At 43.8% G+C, this 24467-nt stretch overlaps 1 protein-coding gene across 1 annotated transcript in view; it reads right to left on the bottom strand.

Moving 5' to 3' along the window:
* Nucleotides 1–6852: 6852 nt before the first annotated feature.
* Nucleotides 6853–24467, bottom strand: part of LOC134538550 (uncharacterized) — a 119612-nt gene continuing 101997 nt past the window's right edge. Inside the window, exons 3-6 of the mRNA XM_063379972.1 lie at nucleotides 20337–20570; nucleotides 19199–19336; nucleotides 16770–16909; nucleotides 6853–14838 (exon numbers count right to left, since the gene is read on the bottom strand). Coding sequence (XP_063236042.1) covers nucleotides 12402–14838; nucleotides 16770–16909; nucleotides 19199–19336; nucleotides 20337–20570 — 2949 coding nt within the window. The 3' untranslated portion in view covers nucleotides 6853–12401. The remainder of the gene's footprint in view (nucleotides 14839–16769; nucleotides 16910–19198; nucleotides 19337–20336; nucleotides 20571–24467) is intronic.

Raw genomic sequence — 24467 nt, 5'->3', positions numbered from 1 at the left:
TTTGTTTTGCCAATCAAGTGAATTAAATGTAAATATAGAGTTATAGTTTAATATTCTTAGGAGTTGGAATCATGCTACTCAATAATAGCCATGAAATAATTAAAGAATTTGAATCCTGCTCTTACATTGTTTGGTTTTAAAGTGTCTCACACTTGTGGAATGAAAAGGTGAACTATGTTTTGTACAGTCACGTGCGGTGGGATAGTGCCACCCGCGCAGAGTTTGACCCTCCTTGGGGCAAGAGTGTGACGACAGATTGTTGACCGCGGTGTTGCTGGTGTAAAACAACAGGGCGGTAGCAAAGTTTCCAAAGTTATCTGTCCAAATTTATTCAATGGAAAATGTGAAAGCCATATTCTTAAAATATTACTCTTGAAACTGAACTACATAAAGCAGTTAAAAACTTAATTTTATCGCTGTGGCTGAATCTCAAGCACAATTTAAAAAAAAATCCTATGACACGAATAACACACAGTTAGTAACGTATTATTTTGCTGCTCACTGTAGAGAAGGTAAAATATTTTATAATTAAATGCTGAAGTAGGTAAATAAATATTGTTTCTAAGTTAATGATGTTAATATACAATGGTTGTTAAAAAAAATTTTTAAAGTCTGCAAAAAAAATTGTTTTAAATTTTATTTCTTTTTCAATACTTCCTGAATCATTAACAATGGAATACAGTCTTCTTTATGATCGTGTAAAATTTTTAGTGGATGAAAATTTTGAGGGATTACATTTTTTTTTTTTTAGAAAAAAAAATAACAAATAGATAATTTAAAGTCACTTGTTAGGTCTCAATGTATCAAGTTATACATTTTCCCAATTTTAGTTGGTATAATAAAGTTTCAAACATTAGCCTTTTTTTTTGTGTTAACTGATGAATGTAAAACAGTATCAGCTAGAAACCTTTTTGGAAACAATTACTGCTGTCTTAAGATTATAACAACCCAGATTAGAGCCTTCCCCATGCCATCCATCAATAAAAATTTGTTATAAATTTTTTGTCTTATTCCAGGTTAGATTTAAAGTTTTTCCTTTTTCAAAGTTATTGTGAAAATAATTCTCCGGGTTTATTGTTTTTATTTTTAAATTTCACAAGTTTATTTTTCTCGTAATTTTTTGCTGGCTTTGTGTGGGAAGGCATGCTGACGTGATTTTCCTTCGTTTTTCCCACGACTGAGGCTTTGTTTCACACGCTAGACGTGTGAGTCACGGTCACAGGCATGAGTGTGAGAAAGAGATAAAATCATCGCTGTGTTGTGGGAACAGAAGTAAGCATTTCGTGGAAGCTTCTGTTGTTATGCGCCGTGATTGGCTGAAAATTACGTCAGCGAGCCCAGGACACTGCCCGTAAAAGAAGGAAGGCTGTAAAATTCAGTCATTATCTGAGCCCCAGGCCGATCGGTCGTTGTTCGGGTGGCGGGCCGAGCTATGGCTGTGTTTTGTATATATTTTTAGTACATGAAATTTTTATTTATTCTATTGTTCCGAATATAGTGTGATTTTTACATAAATAAATAAAACAGGTAATACATTGAACATTGTTCATAAATTTCTTCTTTCTTCGTGACCTGTAACCTGTATGTTCCACTCATCACCAAATTTGAGCTAGCCGGAGGTGGTGAGTGGTGACAAGATTTTAGTGTTAGGTACTTTAACATTACTAGATTATGTGTCATTTGTATTCCAGAGAATTAAAAATTTAGCAAGAAATTAGAGAAGCTCAATTTGAGCAACATTAATAAAAAAAATAATAGTGTGGCGAGGCCTATCTTTTGAAGTGGCCTGTAGTTCATTTGCTGATTATTCTTGGGTAATGATTGGCAGATTGCGATCTGCCGCATTGCTGTCCAGCTCAACTGGCCGAGGTACGGAGGGTCGGAGGGTACTCCTAGGCGACAAGGACACCTTGTGCCGCACTCTGACTCGTGACGGTCTGGTCAAGCTACCGGCGAACAGTCTGCCGAGTAGACCAAAAGTTGGTAGTAGTACGGGGAGAATCCATTATGTTTGAATGGTTCCCCACTGAGGTTTCCTCTAAGGCCCAGGATTCTTGCTGGGAAGGACTCGTACTTGGGAGTGGTGCCCCGACTGCTTTAGGGGTAGGTATCAAGGTTCCCTAGCCCTTTGACGTGCTGACGTTGTGAGCGACGAAGACAGCTCCGGATCACCAGCCTGGTTTGCTGGGAGAGGTTGGGTAGGCCTCCGCCGGACCGCGGGTTCGCAGGGTGATTGAGGAGTCCCAGTGTGAGGCGGGAGACTGGGGTAGGCGCCAGAAGTGATGACAACTCCGGAGGGCTAAGGGAGCATCCAACTTGCTGGTGAACTGAGTGGGGTAGGGGGCTGAGGTGTTACACATGCTGGGATGGGTAGCCTCAGCCCCTGTGTATAGCCAAAGCTCTAACGCCCTTCCTGGTTGTGTATGCGGCGTGATCCGCATCCATGCCCATGGGGGCCCCAGGGCGACAGGGCCTATCGCCATCGGCTAAGAGCGCTGGGTTACGAAAGAAAAGGGGGGGGGGGGGGGGGGGGGGGGGGAAAACCCCTTGCATGATGTCATGTCTAGCTCGACTGTCTTGTTGGCGTATGTGGCTGGAGCTTGCGATAAACAGGGTGGTTCTGCTTTTCTGGATGCTCAGGACACTCTGAGCTTGAGTCCCACAAGAAGGCTCCTGTAAAGAGTCCGGCCGAACTTGGATACTACCAAACTAATGAAACCATTTTTTCTCTCTCATTATTGTAAAAGTAGTGTAGGTTGCCATCAAATGGTGGGTTTTCTTGGTATAGGATATTTATTGTGTTCCTGTTTTCCAAAAAATCCTTTCCGTTGCTGCTTCACTTCACCATGGTACCCTTCAACCGTCTCTATAGACTTCACGTAAATATAAATGTAAATCATTATTTATTCATTCCAGAAATCAAACCCAGCTCCTATCTCAGGCCTCGGGCCTTCCGTCCGAAACTGCTTATGGCTTCACTGCCAATCACAGCATTATAGTCTTTTTCAGGTGTGCAGGGTCATGCAGAACTTGAGTCTAAAGCACGTGCAGGTACACAAGTGCAGGTCTTTGTACACACATTTCTGAGTATGGCGTCTGTATCGACAACTTTCACTCTACCATACCCTTCTGTGAAGCAGATTTTATGGGCTCATTCAATTTTTACATTTTCATAACTTTCTGTACCGGTGATGCTAGGTATTACTTCAGTTTCTATCCCTAATACAATGTTTTAGCTAACCACAAAGAAAGTTTGATGAAAATAGTAACTATTCTCCTTGGCTTAAAATGCTCCTTTCTTTTTATTTTATTTTTCTATTAAAATGTTGTTTAGACAGAGAAAGCGATATTTTGAGATAGTTCCTCTTCTGATGAGGGGGTCATCACTAGGTAGGGCCTACGTTGGCCTTATTGAAGACTGCGAAGGCTTGTGCCAACGTGGGAAAGCTATATTAAACCAAATAATTTAATGTTGAATAATTTGACTTTGATGAAGAAATCTGATTTTATTTTCGAAATCTACTATAGTTTACTTGTTTAAATAATTCATGCTAAATATTTTATTTCTTTGATGTTTTGAATGTATGTGTTGTGTTAATGACTTTTGGTTTGTGTCACTGTTCGTTTAATAATTCAAACTGTTAAATAGTTTGAATTTCAAACAAATTGTTTGTTGTCCTTTAAACTTTTTGATATGGATAAAGTTACGAAGAAAACTTGTGGAAGAAGATGTTGGGTGCTGCATTGTGAAATTATGTGAAATATTTTGAAAGAAATATATGCCCATCTAAAAGTAAACATGGGGATTTTAGGTTATGTGTATTTGCTGAACTTAAGAATACCTTACTACTTTGATGGAAAGGTGATAACCTAAGTTCTTCTACGAACGATTCTTTTATGAAAACTAAAAAAAGTATTGGGAGAGGGAGGGAATTAAAAATATTTACAACAAAGTGGAACATATTGACGTCGTACCGACCATGGCCGTTAAGCCCGTGCTCCGCACCACCAGTACCGTATCCCGTTTTAGGAGCGCGCCCCTCGCCCAGCCGGATTGAGTCAAGCGAGCGCCCCGGGCGTGACCTCAATTAACTGAATTAAAACAACAGGGCACAAAACCCCGGGACTACGGAAAACAATGCCCAAACAAGGCATTAGGATGAAATTAAGTAATCACATGCAGTGAGCAAGTGCGTTGTAGAGACTCCGTGCATGCGCGGCTCGCACGGAACAGAAAACAACCCTCGTTACTAGCCACAGCGGCTACGGGCCTTGATTAATTGGCCTATGATAGTGGTCTAGCCAAACTAAGGGAATTCAAACCTAAACAGTGCACATTGAGACAATTTGTAGTTAAATTTACAGTCGCCAACTTGGTGCCGCTTTTTAAATTAATTATTCCAGTAAAACAATTGTTAAGCCTTAGGCAAATATTTACCAGGTGCAAAGTTTTAATCAAGCACCTGAGCATGTTTTTTACTCATCATATAACCAATTAAATTATTATAAGTTTTTGGTGCCGACTCACAAAGAAGAGAAAGTTTCTCTTCCTTGCGAGGCGGCCATGTTCGGCAGTCTCCAACCACTCCGCGCCGGGAACAGACGTGTGTCCGTGGGCAGCATTCAAGTTTGTTTCATTGATTATTTTTATTCTGTACTACATCTTCAAATTTAAATCCTTTTATTAATTCACCGCTGCCCACGTCGACCCGGCGCGTATTTTGCGAAACCGGGCCTATCCCGACCGTCTTCAGTGTGATACCGCGCTACGTATCGTATCACGGAACGTACGGTACTGGCCGACTCCAGCGAAAGTATTTTTAATTAAGGACGCCGTGCATATGCCTGCCGGCTGCACTCACGTAAGTGTTACTCCGAACTTAGGAGCCCGCTCATAGAGCCCCCCCTGCACCCGTTAACTTTCGGCGCTGGCCGTCTCCAGCGAGCATCGACCCACATCCCGCGAGACTGCCGCGGTAACCATTAGTGTCGCGTAGTGTTGTGTTTCTTTTTTGTGTTAATTGTGTAACCGCTAGACGTCGCCAAGTGTTGGTGAGAGTTTTTGTAGCGGGACTAAATTAAAGGTAATTCTCACCAACTCGTGTACAATAATTTTCCGTAGTCTCCCGTCCTCCACACGGCCGAGCGGCCTTCACAGTCAAGGGACAACCATTCAGGTTAGATTCAAGCCGTGTACCTGGCGGGGCACGCGGGGGCAGTGTACCCACGACCCAACATCAACGGCCTAGCAGTCCGCTAGCCTGGCGCCCCTCCGGACAACTGCAGCATCGCGACGCCCGTAGCGCCCGTCAGGTACCCCCCGGACCTTTCACAGAGGTCGGGTGACTGCAATATTAAGCGCCTTAGATCCTATACGTTATTGCATCTTGCATCCTGTGGTATTGGGACAAAAATAAAAACCTTTATAAATAGTAAATGTGAATTTAATTTTCGTACATACATTTAATATATTAAAAACAGTTATAAAACTATTTTAAAACCATAATTTAACATTATACATTAATAAAAGTACATTATTGTAAGGTTTATTTCACGCTGGTTGGTATTTTACACTACATAGTTATCCGAATAAAAAAATAAGCAAAGAGGTTCAACCTCCTAGTGTAATCTCTCTCTACTTCCATACTACTACTACGTACTTACTTCTGATCACATAACGGTGCCTCAGCTTGACGAGGTGATTAGAATGCCATCTCCTCTAGGGCAGCCCTACTAGTTCATAAGTGCAAGGAAATTTTGTTATGGCTTGGAGACATCTATAAGTAGTAGGTATATGTGTATGTGTATTTTTACACACACACACACATATATATATACATATATATATATATTTTTTTTCGTGGTGGTGTATTTGATTGTTTCATTTTTATTGTAGGTATCAATAAATGTTTTGGGATGCAATTGGAACTCAACATTGACCAAAAAATTCTAGGTTTACAAGAGCCCAAGACCAGACAACCTATTTAAATTATTGATGGTTGGTGTTATATAAAGTAGGTGTATGATTTATAACAATTTTTTATAAGTATCTTATTGGTAAAAGCATAATACATATTTGAAAAGTGCTAGTAGCTATTTCAGGTTTGGAATGTTTTTGTAATCGGGTTTCAGTATAAAAATTGATAGTATCCCACCTCAGCTCTTGGGCCCTTTGTCAATTCTAGCCTTGATTTGATAGCACTCAAACCATCGAGCATGCCCTATTAACGCAAGATTTACCAGCCACAGCACAATTCCTGTGGAGTACCTAGTTTTTCCAGACGTCCTCTTTTACCAGGCCATGTCCGCTTTCTGTTAACTGTGAACAGTCTCCGGGGTTCTCTGAAACTATAGCAACTGTCTCCGTCTTTCAAAGATGTAAAAAAAATTGTAAAATGTGTCTGAAACAGATTTTGTGAGAGCATTTTGCTGTGATAGACATGAGTCAGATGAATATAAGCATCAGTGAATTTAGAATATGTTATAATGTTTTGTGTCACACCCAGTTTGTGTTACAACCTAGCAGTTATTTCATAACATATAATGAAAATGTATTTAAAATGTTATTTCTTGCATTGTACAGTACTAGTCTTATACTATTTATTTTTTCACCATTATGATAAAAAAAAACTATAGTATTACTCTATCAAAAATTGTAATCTCCCTTCATGTTTGCTGTCAGTTGCTTTTAAGTGTCTCTTTTTTTGTGCTACTCACCCATGGAAGTTGCTGAAATGCAGTGAAATTCACAACCGCCTAATTTTTGTATAAGTTCTTATCTGTGGTACTCCTGTTCCTTCTTATTTTCATTAAAAATTCCAAACATGTTGGTAACACTTAAAATTAAAACAATTTTTTTTTACTGTTTTGTAAGCACTGTTTATTCAACATGTTACAAGCTCAGATAAGTACATAAAAAAAAACATCTAAAAATATATGAATATATAAACCAACGAAAGCAAATTAATAAAAAAAAAATATTTTTAGTTTATGAGATTTCATACAAAATTATTCTCACTTTGAATTGTTAGAAAAAGACAAAGGAGAATATATATTTTCAATTTTCTGGAAAGTTAAAAAATTATGTGATTGTCATTTTCGTCATCAGAGCTTATGGCTGGTGGACCAAAGGTCCTGGGTTCCATTGCCGACCGTGTCCAGGATAGGGTGTTGTGTATTCTGTTCTCTTCCACTGCAGAAGGCAGTTACGAACAACTGCAGAATCATCCAGGTGCTATGTGGCTTCCACCACCCGTCAGGACAGTTGAGACAAACCAAGGGCCCGGGGACAAGTAATTTGGTCGGGCCCCCTCTCCATTACTTTATGTGGACAAGATTATGTGGTGAATTGCGATAAAACCTAATTAATGCTGAAAACCATGTCAATACACCATACAACACTAAAATGCAAGTTGATACACCATTAAGCACTGAAAAGCAACTGAAATCACAAAAAAATCAGCATTTTTAATAAAAAATTTGACTTTAATCACAAAAACCTTTTTTCTTTTAATATAAATACCTATTAACACAAAGAATGTAACATATTTAGCATTAAGGTTATACCAAATTGTTGTACTAAATATATTGAATTTATTTTAATTTATTTTTCTTTTAAACTTATTTTTATATACGGGCACTGGAACATTTTTCAAACACACAATTTGCAGATTTATTTTTATTTTTTTTGAGTATGTAATTAGAAATGCTTGTTACAAATTATTACGGTATATCATAAAAGAGAATCATGTATCAGTCACAATAAACTGTTTTGGTGAATTAAGTGTTATAAAACATTTAAGTGTCAAATTTGTTTAATCGTATGCTATATTAAGAGTTCAAAAAAATAAAAACAATAACACTGAAATCTCTTGGTTTTTTTTTAATAAATAGCCCAAAAATAAAACCATAAAATCTTGTCCCTACTAATGACTGTAAATTTGCGAGTTAGAACTGTAAACATGATCTGCGCATCTCTCTTAACTTTAAGGTTTCGGGTCTATTATATTAACAATAGGTTTGTGGCTATATGGGTAAATTCATGCATACGGTCCCCCTGGCATCCTGGTCCCAGGTATTTTACCCCCTCTGCCCCTCCCTCGTCTGACGACGGCCTTAACTACTTGAGGTCATTGTGCTCGAGTACGACTATCAAGGAATAATCATCATCATCAACATCATCATCTTTAAAGCATGTAACGTGCTTAGCTAAACAAAATAACCTAACTAAAAAGCTTAAGATTTTTCTTTTCCAATGCCAGTGGAAAGATGCCCCATCCAACAGCTGCATGTATATCGGAACTTCATTGCAAATCTCAGTTCATTTAACATGCCCTTGGAATCTGTTCACAAATTATAAACACAAAAATCTGCTGCTTGGTAAAAAAAAAATTGACATCTCATAAAAGTGGTAACTAATGAACAAATTGCAGCACATTGGATATATAGTATATAATTATGTATTGTGACTGTTACTAGATAAATATTGCACAGAATGATAAGAAATGCAGACCTAACTGTCACCTCAAATTAAGTACTATAATAATAATAATAATGTAAGTGTAGCTATAACATAGCACCATGCATTTGTGTCACAATGAATACTTTTATAGTATGTTTTCAAAACACAGTAGCACCCAAAATCCACTTGATACTTTCAAAAAAAGACATAAAACAATATGCTCACTAAAGTTTTAATAGCTGTTCATAATAACTAAACTCTAGATACAAGATAAACTGTGCACTTAAACTAATGTAAAGATTAACTTACATCTAGAGGTAAGTACCCAAATTGACATTTCTAACTACCACCTGTGTTAGAGCTGATCTATGATGAAGGTATATTTTTACCTAAATGGATACAGTATATATGTTTGTGATTGATGTTGACAGATGTAATTTCTTACTTCACTGAAAACTCTAATGAGTAGTATTAATCAGTAGGTACCTATTGTTTAATTAACTGTGAGCACACTTAAGATTGACTGAAACATAAGGTAAAAAAAATGTTAACTCTAACAGTTTACAAGTAGAATGATTCAGATAGCTTTGTTGTTTTGAGCTATAGCTAACGGTTAATAAAAAAAATCTACTTAAGTTATTAGGTAGGTCTACACTATGTCTAGATCCATTTACCTACTTCTCCAGTTCCACTCTGAATTAAAAGTAAATTCAAACATTACCCGAGTGATGAATGAAGAGATAGGTAGTCTCCAGTAAACACCTTGTATAAGAAATTGTATTTACAACAGTTTTTATTTTGTAAAAAAAAATTAGGCTCATTATATACAACATTTCATTTCTCGTTATATAAATCAGTGGTCTAGTTTGCCATTAGAACAAGCACTTAACTACGAAGTTTATTACGGAGATCACACAGCATGATAGTGACTTGTTTGATCGATTGCTGCAGTTACACTGTACTTATGTGTATGCAAGGCCAAGGTAAACATTTCTCCTACCGGTATTTTATCAATTTTATATGTACATACCTAATTGTTTTGTGCAGATGTATTACTAAGCATTTATTTAATTGTAATGTATGTAGTTAATATTAAGCACTCATACATATGAAGCAATTATTTTTTTAGATAATAATGTTTATTGTCAATAGTAACAGTTTTTAGTCAATTAGCGTCGCTAGGATATTGCATGTGACAAACAAAAAAGGAATATTTTACAGGTTAAATACTTAGCAGAAATTTGTATACTTTTTACCTTTCAATAAGTCTTTTTTTTATTTATGACTCTGAATAAGTAGAGTTAATCAGCCTTGAAAGTATTTTTACAACTAATTCTACTCAAACATTGATCTACTATGTATATATTAAGCGAGGCTTATTTATGATAAAAATGTCAGTTAACAAAACATACTATTACACAACCTGCTTGTATAAATTATGAGTTAAATCATTTTCTTAAAATTATAATGTTTTCATTTATTATTTTATAAAGTAAAGAAACAGTCGTTCTAATCATTCCATAAATATGAATTTTATGTTGGTGTAGGTAGTCGTGCTAGCAATTCTCACTACACAAATCAACATTCATATTTCAATTCCATATTAATATTGGCACACAATATTGCTTTATAATTCATTATACATTTATTAATGTCTAAGTGTTCCATATAAAATCATTTTGTGTTTCTGAACACATTTTTGCTTATAAATATAATTGTGCTAAATGTTAACAAATATTAGAGCACCATCAAATAAACTGTTTGAATATATTCATGATTTTGTTTTGAAATCAATCTATTAATTTACAATAGTAATGCAAACAGAAAGTGTTAACATAGTACCTCTAGAAAAAGAAAAATATATTTTATTCATTTAGAAAAGTTGATGACCGAGAAATATTTAACAACTCTGTCATGTAAGTGTGCAGTCTCTGCAATTTAGGTACACAATATTTATAATAAAAACAACAATGTACTGCTTTTAAAACCATTATTTTTTGCATAAAAAGCACACTATTATGGATAAAATAGGTTTTACTTAAAAAATTTAAATGTTTTGGCAGTAAAGTCTTGAATGCTCATATTTAAGGCAGTTTTTCGGTGTAAATGTATTATTTATCACTTTTAAAACACATTTTCATAAAAAAAATTTTTTTCATCAATATGTCATGTTTCCATCCTGCTCCAGGTCAAAGATGTTGGCACATAAATATTTATACATATGTAATCCCAGATTCACACATAAAGTCATGACACTAACTTCTCGGTCCCTGGACCACATATTTCTGTGAAAACTCCTCTGAAAGGAAAGAAGCTTTTGTTTTACTAATTTACCCCTGTTAAAAGGTTTTGGTGGTTTACTGCTCTTATTTAGTGTTGGTAATGGGGTCACTTGTGAAGTGTGGTAATGTGTAAGTCAAGCTGATCAATTCATGTTTTGTAATGACCATGTATAAATTTTTTTATTATTTTTTTAAAAATTAATATAATTAAACTGAATTAGTATAATTATTATAATTATACTGTAGTAATTTTCATTGCTTTCAAGAAACATAGATAATTTTTTTATGATGAATTGTTTTTGCTCCTTCCATTAGTGGAAAGCAAAAATTTATTCATTCATTTATAATTTTATTATTGTGTTGTATTACTTACAAAAAATATATTACAATATTAAAATGCATATATCAGAGTCAGCAACAATTCTACTACCTAAGAGAATTTTGATAACTATGTCACAAAGTTATGGGAAAATTAATATTAAATATGTATTAAATGTACTTGATACCTATTTAATTTTAGAAAATTAAATACAGTTCAGTTAACATTTTGTGTAACGGAAGGAGCAGTTATCACTTTATAATGATTAAATGAGGAGTTTATTCAGATAAGGCTTGGCTGTCAGGGCTCCTCCACTATGACACAATATTTAATAATTTAATTTTTTTAATAATGTACCTAGTTAGTAAATTAATGACTAAAAATATTTAATGTTTCTGTGACCTCTGAAAAATAGTCAAGAGTTATTTTACATGCCATAAGATATTTGAAAATCAATAGGAAACTTACAGTTGTATCAAATTTTCCCTGTCAAGGCTGAAAATCCTTATTGAAAGTACGTACTGTAGCAAGTTGTATGGTGAACACAGTAGTTGAAAGGTCTAGCTGCTGGTGGCTGAATCAAGATTTAATTACAACACAAACAGATTCTTGCTTTCAGTGCAAAGAGCCATCAGTGACCATCTGTTTTCCAATATAACTTAAAAATAAATCAGCATGTGTACACAATAATTTACAACACATGCAATTGTTTACAGATTGTCAGCCAACAGACACATGACTTTGTTAAAACTATTAAATGTTTAGGCTTTATTTTGATGCAGTAGAGATTTGAATGTACCATCATGAAATATCAAACATAAGAGCATTGAAACTCATACCTAAACAGTCATGTGAGCATGGGCGTAGATCCCGGGGGACCCCGCCCCCTGGAATTAAGAAGCCCCTTACTGAGGGGGGCCTGCACTTGCAAAATCATGACTGTGAACCGTGTTTGATGTCAAAACTATGTCTTATGGACAACTGTCTGTATATTTTAAAGTTGTCTGCTTATTGCATTCATTTAGACCAAATTATGGGCAGTGTACAACATACAAAGATAATGTGTCGGTTAACCCCATGTGCTAAACTCTTGGGCCGCGTGAGCCGCCCTGTAAATTCCGCGGGCCCCTGCGGAATGTATCTATAACCTCTACAATGTGATGGCTGCATCCGCCTTTATAGATTTCCTTAAGCTAGTTTTATTGGCAATTAGGTCATTAATTTTTGGGATCACAACAATTTTTCACTGCCAAAACACAAGGTTTCCAAACCTTAAATTCATTTTCTGTTTGCCGCGAAACATTGCGGTGGCACCTAAAGGGTGGGAGGCCACAGAGCCCTACTTGAAGCTGGCCTCGCTCTCCGCGTCGCCGAACCAGCCCTGCTGCTGGAACATCTCCTGGCGGGTCGTGGTCGTGGTGGTCGAGAAGACCACCCCGCCGGGCGGCAGGCGGCGCAGCAGGCCCGGGGACGGCTCCGGCGTGTCGGGGTCCCACGCCGCCGCCGGGGGCAGCCACTGCTCCGTGAACTCGGAGGCGGAGCGCGCCAGGGACGGCTGGCTGGCGGAGCGCACGAGGCTCGCCGTGTCGAGGCGGCGGCTGCGGAACAGGTCCTCGTCGTAGGCGGAGCCCCGCCCCAGCAGCTCGTCGTCGTCGTAGGACCGGCGGCGCGAGTAGGAGCTGGTGTCGCTGAGGCTGTCGGCGCGGTCGGGCCGCGCGAAGTCCACCGTCATCTCGGACATGGAGCGCAGGTCCGCGTCGGAGCGCAGGCTGGAGCGGGAGGTGCGGCGGGAGCGCATCGCCGCGGGCGGCGGGGGGACCGCCTCGGCCGTCAGGGTGCGCACCGACGAGCCGCCGTCCGAGTCGTACTCGTACAGCGTGGGGAGCGAGCTACGGCGGCTGCGCGTGTCCCAGTCGGACTTGCGGCGGTAGCGACTGCCGCCCGACGACGAGCCCCCGCGCTGGTCGTACGAGGGCCGCTCCGGCGGCGCGAGCACGCGAATGATCACGTCCCACTTCCGGGGCTCGAACAGCTGCTCGTAGCGCTGGTCGCTGCGGATGCGCTCGAAGTCCTCGCGCACCGTCGCCTCGGTCAGCAGGGTCCTCAGCGTGGACTCGGTGGTGATGATCTGGCGCCACTTCTCGCGGTCCTCCACGGTCAGGGTCGCCTCCTGGCGGAACACCTCCGTGCCGGTGTCCAGGGGCTGGAGCTGCTCCTCGGGCTCCGGGTTCAGAACTCGGACCAGCACGTCCCAGTTGGGCAGGGGCACGTCGCGCGGCGGGATCTCCAGGTTGCTCAGGTAGTTCTGCTGCACGTTCACCCGCGTCGTGTGGCGCTCGTCCACCGTCACCGGCTGGTAGCCGGACGTCGTGGACGCCTCCGAGTAGCTGTCCCAGTCGCGGGCCGGCTCGCGCGCCTCCTCGGCGCCCGGCGCCGGGTAGTTGCGTATCACCACGTCCCACTGGGGGTTGATCGGTGGCGGCTGGGGCCTCGCCGCGTGGTACTCGGTCACCTGGCGCCGGTGGCGCTCCACGTCCTCCACGGTGCGCTTCTCGGTGATGGTGCGCAGGAAGACGTCGTCCACGACGTGCGAGGTGATCTCGGGCCGGCGCGAGACCACGACGGGCGGCTCCAGCACGTCGGCGGTCCTGGCGGGGACCTCCACCTGGCTGGCGTACCGCGCCGGTGGCACGACGGGCGGCGGCGGGGGCGGCGGCGGTACCACCGTGGAGGAGGCGGCGTAGCGCTTGTGCGAGGCGTCCACGAACTCCGACATGGACCGAGTGTCCGTCATCTCGGTGTTGAGGCTGGCGAGCGAGCGGCCCGACGCGATGGACATGCGCCGCTGCGGCGCGTCGATGAAGTCTTCAGCCTGCGACCAGTCGTCGTTGTCGGGGATGGACCGCTGAGACAGCGTGTCGACGGCCGACGCCTCGCGCGCCTGCGCCGTCTCCTGCTGGCGGCGGAGGACGCGCGAGTACACTGGGGGCGCCGCCGTGTGGAGGCGGGCTGGGGGCGGCGGCGGGTGCACGTCCGGCACGTAAGAGAAGGTCGTCATGGCCGGCGGGCGCGAGGTTTCGACGGCGCGCAGCATGCTGTCCTCGCCGTGCTCGAGGATGGTGGTGAGGTTCCTCGCCTGGATGCTCATGGCGCTCTCCGCGTCGTCGGCGGGCGGCGACGGGGCGGCGCGCTTCACGCGGACCGACACGTCGAACTTGGGCTCCGGCGGGGGCTGGGGGACGACCGCGGTGTCGCGGCGGCCGTAGCCCTCGGAGTAGAAGCCGGCCAGGCCCTCCTGGTGCTGCACGAAGCCCTTGTTGTCGTAGGAGCCGGCGGAGCTGACGGTCGAGGGGCGGCGCAGGCTGCGCGTGTCCACGTCCTCGACCTCGGAGTGCGCGGAGCTGGGCGACTCGGAGGGGTAGTCGCTGGGCAGCGTGTCCGAGTGCTCGCCGCCGGGGACGATCAGCGCCGCCTCCGAGCCCGACGTGCTGCCCCCGGCGCCGGCGGCCTGGGCGTGCGCGCGCGGGATCTTCAGGCCCTCGAACACTGAGATGTTGCCGAGGCTGGAGCCCGACAGCTTGGTGATCTCCGAGCCGGAGGCCGTGGAGAAGGGGTGTCGCCGCACGACGGCCACGCGCCGCCTCTTCAGGCACACGTAGGAGCAGCCCAGCCCCAGCAGCAGCAGCGACAGGAAGAGGATGGCACAGACGATCAGCAGGATCTGGTAGCCCTGCAGCGGCGGCAAGATCTTGTCGGGCGTCGGCGGCAGGTTGATACTGGAACACGGCACCGTCGCTCGTCACACACACGGGATTAGCTCTCGGTCTACGGCATTTGGTAGGACTAATTTCGTGTATGGAACGGAAATGTGTAACAACTATTGTGCTGTCATCTGTAGCGGATGTCGCGAACCAAAGTTTACAAAAAAAAAATGAAACTCTGCAGTATTAAGTGTGTGATGAATTTTAAAAAGATGGACAGTATTTTAATAAACCTCCTTGTCGAAAATCAGGTCCAAAGCCGGGGATGAGATTTTTTGTAGTTTTTTTAGTTTTTACAGGAGCCATTTCATTATTTAGTTAAAAATTTCGGCATGCTAATCAAATGATTCAATAGTCGACGTAGCTGCTCCGGCAAGGAATTCTAGCGGCGGTTACGGAAATTACGTGTGATTTTCGTCAAGAAATGTAGTTGGAAACACAATTTTCATATATTTATCACGCTCAGCATTATTTTAAAGAATTTTACGTAAAATTCGTGGCCGAGTTTTTTATTATAAGTGTTTTTGCAACATGAGAACACATTCATTATGGTCGTTACCGAGTTAGATGTTAAACATATCTGGCGAGTACTGAAGGACACATTTTTTTTAAATACTGGATGTATAATATAGAACAACCTACAGGAATTAAACTTAAAAAAAAAGTAATTGCTAATACATAATCAAATGGTGCATTTACGTCTATGTTCTCCCTCTGTCTAGCCACATCCTCGCTGAGGAAAAAAGCAGAGACTGCTACAGAAAAGCTATGTAATACATCTTGTGAGGGAGTTCAGCGAGTCTGAGGTACCTGTAGTATGAGTTATGTTATATTTTAACAGCTGAGTGTAGCAGGAACGCTGACTCAACTCACTGTTGGATCTGTATCAACCGTCTGGATGTGTTGTGGTTACAGGAATTTATGTTCAAACAGTCCTACTTCTTTCGCAGCTTCGTTCAACACTATAAATACTACATCTGAATAACATACTACTGTTCCACCCAAAAACTTTGTATGAAATCCGAATTGGTGGCCCTGACAATTATTTATTCTACACAACTTTACACTAGTGGGATAAACGATATGTGCTTTTCGTTTGAGGGGAATACAGTTTGACACTGGTGCAACGAAATATTCTATTGAAACAGCTACTTCTGATATGGTTGGCTCTATTTAACGAATAATGGTGATTGCCGACAGCTATTCCGTTCTCTCAGCGCAGCAAAAACTGATCTACTTACTCATTAACCTGCTAAATTCTCACAATTTTGTAGCAATAGGCTAAGCTCCTCTCACTCGTTCATTGACTGTCACAACATTCTACCTTCTGTCCGGATTGGAATGGTCTGGTCATGTGGATTTTCGTTATTCTCTTATTGAATTCTTTTTTTCTTTTTTTAAACGGTCCTTGATATCCAGTTAAGAGCGTTTCCGAATAATTACGCGAATTTTGCAGGCCTCTGCTTATCGGTCAGAGCATTCAGGCCACCCACAAGGGAGAGGGTTGGGGATGGGGGATAAGAAAAAAAAATAAAGAAACTAAATTTTAAAGAGTTTATCAGTTGACATTAACTGACCCTAAAGTGCAATATTTCGCTTAGTATTTCAGTGTTATATTTGCACTAAAGCACAATTTTTTAAACTAATTAAAAACAAATTTCCGGATTAGGACTTCCGGGCCACCTGGTTAGACACTTATCAAATTAAAATTCCTAGGTAAGTATATATATATTTGGAAAGTGGGGAGGAAGCCAACGATTGTTCTTTTAAGGGGGGGGGGGGGTAAATGCGCCATCATCATTGGGGTAGTGGGCAATCCTGAATGCAGTTACTAATCTCTGCGTGGTCAAACGTGATGTTTACAGGAAGGGGAGTGTATGCAGATGGTAAAGTTCTGTGGAGAGGGGAGTGTATGCCGATGGTAAAGGTCTAAGCGCGGCACTCACATGGAGTTGGGCAACGCGGCAGGCGGCGGAGCGATGGGCGGCGGGTAGCGGCACACGATGGTGATCACCTCGTCACCATCCATCTCGAGGCCCGCGTGGAACCTCACCACGATGTTGTTGGTGAACACCCGCTGCGGCTCCTGCACACACAACAACTCATCAACTCCAGGAATCTCACCTACATCGCGCGCCGGCATCCTCCCGATACCACGTCAACTCCTCGAGAAATAAATACCAACATGCACAACACGCCTATACACATCTCACGTGTAAATTACTTCTTCCCACATCAGAATAACTCAGTCAATCTAACGCCCATGTTCTTTTTGCACCGTCACGTACGGAAGGTAAGGATATGGTGTTCTGAATTCATTCGCTTCTAAAACTTGTCTCACATTGATACGCTCGTCCGTCATAGTATTTTTCTACTTGAATGCCGCCATCTAACTATTTAGGCTTACATTTTTTGAGAAAAATTATCTTGTAAACATTTACCAGTTTGCAATTAAGTACGCTAATCACTTATAAATGAGTTAACATACTCTAAAATATTTATTTAAAGATAATTTCGAATTAGCGTGCATTATTAATTAATTTTGTGTCTCAGACAAATTTTGTTCCAAATATAAAGCTTAAAACGTGTTCATAGGCAAGTTAAAAACATAGAACGGAATCAGCTGAACAATTAAGCTAAAAGCTTTTAAAATAAAGACAATGTCTTTCAGACATTTTTAAGGTTATAATTTCATCCGTCCGTCGAAGGTTAAATCTGGACTGGGTTTTGACGGACGGACGAACCGATGGAATTTTTCGGGCCATCTGATTGGCTGCGTGTCAGGTGATTGGCGGACGGATGAGACGGATCATTGTGAGTCGAGCTTAGTACTTGGTTTTTTACACGTTTTTAAATCAATTCACTACACAACCTAATTTAATTGTTTAGAAACGGTGGCTTTCAACCAAACAAGTCCTTATTTAATTTTTTTTATTAACTTAAAGGCATATTTTTTATCTCAGTCCTAGTATGTACTGAAAGCATTAAATTAGTTTTGGGTTAATCGTTCGTATGTAGCATTCGTCTTCAAACACTTAATTTTTTTATTAAATCATTCATTAAATAAATAAATAGAAACTAATTTTTCCCGTAATTACAGTAACCTATGTTTTTCAGGGTTTGGGGAAAACCACTTTCAGGACTGACATAACAATTTGCCTTTAATTTCATAAAAACCATGAAATAAGAACTTGTTTAGTAGAAAAACCTGTTATTTACACATATAAGCGGTTATATTGTGAATTTAGTCAAAATCATTAACAAAAAAATACGAAAAAGTAGAATAAAAATAATTTAAGATTATATCCCCATAACAAGCCAGCATTCATTGCCCTGCCTTAACTCTAGAAACGTTACATGGTTACGGTCAGCTGTAGCAAACTGGTAATAACCACAGGCTTTTTTACTTGCGAGTCGATCTCGTGGTATTATTTTCTCTTGATGATTTTCTAATTATGAAGAAGTGAACCATCACGCGCGAACCTAACGAGCCGAGGCACTAAAAGGCACTCCTGTACACACCATCATCTTTCTCGAACTTGAAAGGCAAAGTTAAGGTTTCATGTTTGATGTCACAACTCTGAATTCGTTCGAGGAAGAACGAAATTTCCTGTACATCGCGTCGCCTTAGGTGTCATGCACCTACTTAACACTATAAATGTTTTATCTTATTTACAAGCACATGATAAATGCAAGTATGGGTCCTGAAAACGTTCACATCATTTAACGAAAGATGTTATTGTGGACCGGGTTTCAAGTAGACTCGGGCTTTACGGACGAAAATTGCCCTCTCACTTGGCTGTTAGTTCTTGCTATTGTGCTGTGTCATTAGTACCAGTTCCTTGAACGTTCGTAACCGAGCGCGTAATCATGCTTCGTTTACATACAAACTACCGCAGCGTTAAGAAAAGTAATGAAATGTTTTGAATTTTATGGAGCAAACAATTTTAAAGGCTCTGAACCAAAGCATTTGATTTCGAGACAAATAACATTCTTAGGTTGTTCTTGCACAACTAATACAATGCAAATTAACAAACGTAGCACACTTTGAAAAGTGTTTTAATAAATTTTGATCCTCCAACTGTGTACAACTCGACTGGGTTGTATCTCGTTGCAGTAACGGACATGTGTTTTACAAAGTTACAATGTCTTTCGTGTAGTATTACAAACTATTGCTTGGCAGCTGGTTTACCAAAGGAATCGTTTGTAAAAATACAGAAATTTATTTTTCTGTGCGTGGTCTTCAGACGAACGCTGTGATAGGTTCTTCCCCCCTCTCCCTGACTTGAAATGGGCGTGTCGTGAGCGAGACGCAGGCCGACCAACTGGGGCGAACAAGTGAACAGTGGTGGTGGTAGTGGTGGTGGTGGCAGACCTGCTTGGTGCCGCAGCCCTTCAGCGGCAGCTCAAGGCGGTAGCTGGTGGCGCCCTTGCCCACCACCTTGCACGCGCTGTTGCGGTTGAAGTCGGCGTAGGCGATGCCGAAGAACTTCTCGTTGAACTTCAGCTCAACCTGCGCCCAGACATCGAGCATGAGGAACACTGTCTCTGCGTGAGTAACACTGTCTCAACATGAGGATCACTGTCACAGCATGAGGAACACTCTCAACATGAGGAAAACTGTCTCAACACGAGGAACATTGTATCAACATGAGTGACACTGTCTCAACATGAGGAAAGCTGTCTGAACATTAGAGAAACACTGTCTCAACACGAGGAACAATGTCTCATCCTCTAACTGTGCGTTGGTAAGTGTTGCAAAAGGCAATTTTCCACAAATACAAGATAACCAGGGCTCGTAAGCCTCCTTAATATCCTTAGAAAGTCCTTAATTTATCATTAATAGAATAAGTTCTCTTTTAAGGCCTTAATTTCACTAAGAATCCTTAAAATTGCCATTGAAAGCATTCAAGTAATGGATAAATGCTAATATTAAAATTTCAGAAAGGCAGTATGCTTGAGTTAGATTACAGATGGCCACACCGACTACACTGTTAAAAATTTTAACATTAAAATTACGAAGAAATCTGGTTTCTAAGTATCCATGGATCCATGAATCCACGAAAATAATAATCCACGAAAAAACGTGTTAAGACTCCTGAAAAACACACTCTTATTGCTTGAAGTAGCTTGGCTTCTGGGTTGTAGCCGTGTCCTTGGCGAATAATTCACCGACGTTTCGGTCGACATTGCAGTCGCCATCATCAGGGAGCAGATACCTACCGACTAACTGCTCCCTGATGATGGCGACTGCAATGTCGACCGAAACGTCGGTGAATTATTCGCCAAGGACACGGTTAAAACCCAGAAGCCAAGCTACTTCAGACAATGGTCGTGAAAGCCTGCGAACATTATGAACTCTTTATTTCTTCTACGAGTGTGTTTACCTCAAATAACAGTTCTCGGAAGTCGAAACACGGCAAAGTTTCTACGAGGATTCGGGTTTAAAGAAACTACGAAGAACTGTCCGTTTATTGGAGGTGAAACGTGTGCGAGTTGGGCGCGCCACGCACCTGCATGGAGCCGGCCGCGCAGTTGAGCGCCGCCTTGGTGCGGTTGAGGAAGATGACGGGCGACAGGTCGTCCAGCTTGGTGACCTTGCCGTCGAGCACGGCGGAGGGCGGCAGGCCCTCCTCGGGCGGCCCGAAGGCCACGTCGTTGCCCTGGTCGGCGTAGTTGGACTGCGCGCGGGCCGTCAGGCAGCAGCCCGCCAGCAGCGCGAGCAGCAGCGGCCCTCGTGAGCACATCTGCAACAGCGACCCTCGTGAGCACATCTGCAACAGCGACCCTCGTGAGCACATCTGCAACAGCGGCCCTCGGGAGCACATCTGCAACAGCGACCCTCGTGAGCACATCTGCAGCAGCGACCCTCGTGAGCACATCTGCAGCAGCGGCCCTCGTGAGCACATCTGCAGCAGCGACCCTCGTGAGCACATCTGCAACAGCGACCCTCGTGAGCACAACTGCAACAGCGACCCTCGTGAGCACATCTGCAGCAGCGACCCTCGTGAGCACAACTGCAACAGCGACCCTCGTGAGCACATCTGCAGCAGCGACCCTCGTGAGCACAACTGCAACAGCGACCCTCGTGAGCACATCTGCAGCAGCGACCCTCGTGAGCACATCTGCAGCAGCGGCCCTCGTGAGCACATCTGCAGCAGCGACCCTCGTGAGCACATCTGCAACAGCGACCCTCGTGAGCACATCTGCAGCAGCGACCCTCGTGAGCACATCTGCAACAGCGACCCTCGTGAGCACAACTGCAACAGCGACCCTCGTGAGCACATCTGCAACAGCGACCCTCGTGAGCACATCTGCAGCAGCGACCCTCGTGAGCACAACTGCAACAGCGACCCTCGTGAGCACATCTGCAGCAGCGACCCTCGTGAGCACAACTGCAACAGCGACCCTCGTGAGCACATCTGCAGCAGCGACCCTCGTGAGCACAACTGCAACAGCGACCCTCGTGAGCACATCTGCAGCAGCGACCCTCGTGAGCACATCTGCAACAGCGACCCTCGTGAGCACATCTGCAGCAGCGACCCTCGTGAGCACATCTGCAACAGCGACCCTCGTGAGCACAACTGCAACAGCGACCCTCGTGAGCACATCTGCAACAGCGACCCTCGTGAGCACAACTGCAACAGCGACCCTCGTGAGCACATCTGCAGCAGCGACCCTCGTGAGCACAACTGCAACAGCGACCCTCGTGAGCACATCTGCAGCAGCGACCCTCGTGAGCACAACTGCAACAGCGACCCTCGTGAGCACATCTGCAGCAGCGACCCTCGTGAGCACATCTGCAGCAGCGACCCTCGTGAGCACATCTGCAACAGCGACCCTCGTGAGCACATCTGCAACAGCGACCCTCGTGAGCACATCTGCAGCAGCGACCCTCGTGAGCACATCTGCAACAGCGACCCTCGTGAGCACAACTGCAACAGCGACCCTCGTGAGCACATCTGCAACAGCGACCCTCGTGAGCACATCTGCAACAGCGACCCTCGTGAGCACAACTGCAACAGCGACCCTCGTGAGCACATCTGCAGCAGCGACCCTCGTGAGCACAACTGCAACAGCGACCCTCGTGAGCACATCTGCAGCAGCGACCCTCGTGAGCACATCTGCAGCAGCGGCCCTCGTGAGCACATCTGCAACAGCGACCCTCGTGAGCACATCTGCAACAGCGACCCTCGTGAGCACATCTGCAGCAGCGACCCTCGTGAGCACATCTGCAACAGCGACCCTCGTGAGCACAACTGCAACAGCGACCCTCGTGAGCACATCTGCAGCAGCGACCCTCGTGAGCACAACTGCAACAGCGACCCTCGTGAGCACATCTGCAGCAGCGACCCTCGTGAGCACAACTGCAACAGCGACCCTCGTGAGCACATCTGCAGCAGCGACCCTCGTGAGCACAACTGCAACAGCGACCCTCGTGAGCACATCTGCAGCAGCGACCCTCGTGAGCACAACTGCAACAGCGACCCTCGTGAGCACATCTGCAGCAGCGACCCTCGTGAGCACATCTGCAACAGCGACCCTCGTGAGCACATCTGCAGCAGCGACCCTCGTGAGCACATCTGCAACAGCGACCCTCGTGAGCACATCTGCAGCAGCGACCCTCGTGAGCACATCTGCAGCAGCGACCCTCGTGAGCACATCTGCAACAGCGACCCTCGTGAGCACATCTGCAGCAGCGACCCTCGTGAGCACATCTGCAGCAGCGACCCTCGTGAGCACATCTGCAACAGCGACCCTCGTGAGCACATCTGCAACAGCGACCCTCGTGAGCACATCTGCAGCAGCGACCCTCGTGAGCACATCTGCAGCAGCGACCCTCGTGAGCACATCTGCAGCAGCGACCCTCGTGAGCACATCTGCAACAGCGACCCTCGTGAGCACATCTGCAACAGCGACCCTCGTGAGCACATCTGCAACAGCGACCCTCGTGAGCACATCTGCAGCAGCGACCCTCGTGAGCACAACTGCAACAGCGACCCTCGTGAGCACATCTGCAGCAGCGACCCTCGTGAGCACAACTGCAACAGCGACCCTCGTGAGCACATCTGCAGCAGCGACCCTCGTGAGCACTTCTGCAACAGCGACCCTCGTGAGCACATCTGCAGCAGCGACCCTCGTGAGCACATCTGCAACAGCGACCCTCGTGAGCACATCTGCAGCAGCGACCCTCGTGAGCACATCTGCAGCAGCGGCCCTCGTGAGCACATCTGCAACAGCGACCCTCGTGAGCACATCTGCAACAGCGGCCCTCGTGAGCACATCTGCAACAGCGACCCTCGTGAGCACATCTGCAACAGCGGCCCTCGTGAGCACATCTGCAACAGCGGCCCTCGTGAGCACATCTGCAACAACGACCCTCGTGAGCACATCTGCAACAACGACCAGCCGCGCGCCTTGCCTCAACCGCGCCAGTAGGGACGTGACTGGACTAGTTTCCCCCCTCCCCTTCCGGCCTTTTTTTTTTCTTCTTGAAACCAACCAATACCTTATACCACATATTAATATCACTATCCAAAATATTTTTGATTCAATTCAGATGGTAAATAAATATATATTCATTTGCAGTCATTTCAATTTTAATATATCGCAAGTTATATAGTACGCGAAGAATATGTTTTTAAATTTTTTTTAACTGTGTACTTGTATGTATCTTTCAATACAAATAATTCACGTCGTCTGGCCTCCGTTTTTTTTTGTTCTAACACTACGATATTCAAGTAAATATATATAGTATAAAAATACTCTGCAGGTTTACCTCCCCCCCCCCCCCCCCTCTATCTAAATGCGGTGCCCGGGGAACAAGCCCCGTGTGGCCCCTCTGCTTTGAAGTTCCTCTCCAAGCGTTGGGCTTTAGCTACTTGCAAATAGGTATCTGCGAAATTCGCCTTATTGTTTGGAGACAGTATAATGTAATCCATTACATTAAAAACTACATCCAAACAACATCGACTTTGGATAATGCGTAGTGCCCGGAAAAATTCGCGGTTTCTTTTCGCGATATGGTAAAATCCAAATTGCGTTTAACGTTTTGCTGCTTCAGTTATTGGACCACTTGTTGTCTGAAGGACTCTGAGCCAATGAATAACCCTCATCGAAGAAGCATCAAATCACAAGCATCCCAGTTAACATGTGTCACGAGTCATTAGCCAATGAGCAGGTGTAATTTTCCCGAATACATAGAGGATCATGGAGTCTATCCTGCAGGTAATTGAAAAACGCCAATTTTTCCAGTCCCTGATAATGGGTCTTTGGCGCGCCCTGAAATACAGGAAGCCAATAAGAAAATAACTAAAATCCATATGACCCATCCACACTCGATTCGGCCGGAAGATAAAATGTGGCAGCAGTCAAATTAATGAAGTACATAGGTTTGTTTATATACCTAAAATGGTGTGTAGTCTATCTTAGTACCACAGAATAACGCAAATTTTTCGGATCTCTTTAGTGGCTTCATTGACCCCTAGGATGGAATTCACAGTCCTCGACATACTCGGTTAAATATTTACTGATGAGTGGCTGCTCACTTAAGAGGGCGTGAACTGGGTTGCCCGTGATTTAATAATTCTTTTGTTCAGAGCTTCTCACTGGCTCAGAGTTCCTCACATAGTTTTGTGGATCAA

Source organism: Bacillus rossius, chromosome 1 (assembly GCF_032445375.1).
Source record: "Bacillus rossius redtenbacheri isolate Brsri chromosome 1, Brsri_v3, whole genome shotgun sequence".
In the NCBI taxonomy this organism is placed as follows: Eukaryota; Metazoa; Arthropoda; class Insecta; order Phasmatodea; family Bacillidae; genus Bacillus; species Bacillus rossius.
This window is presented reverse-complemented; position numbering and strand designations above follow the sequence as displayed.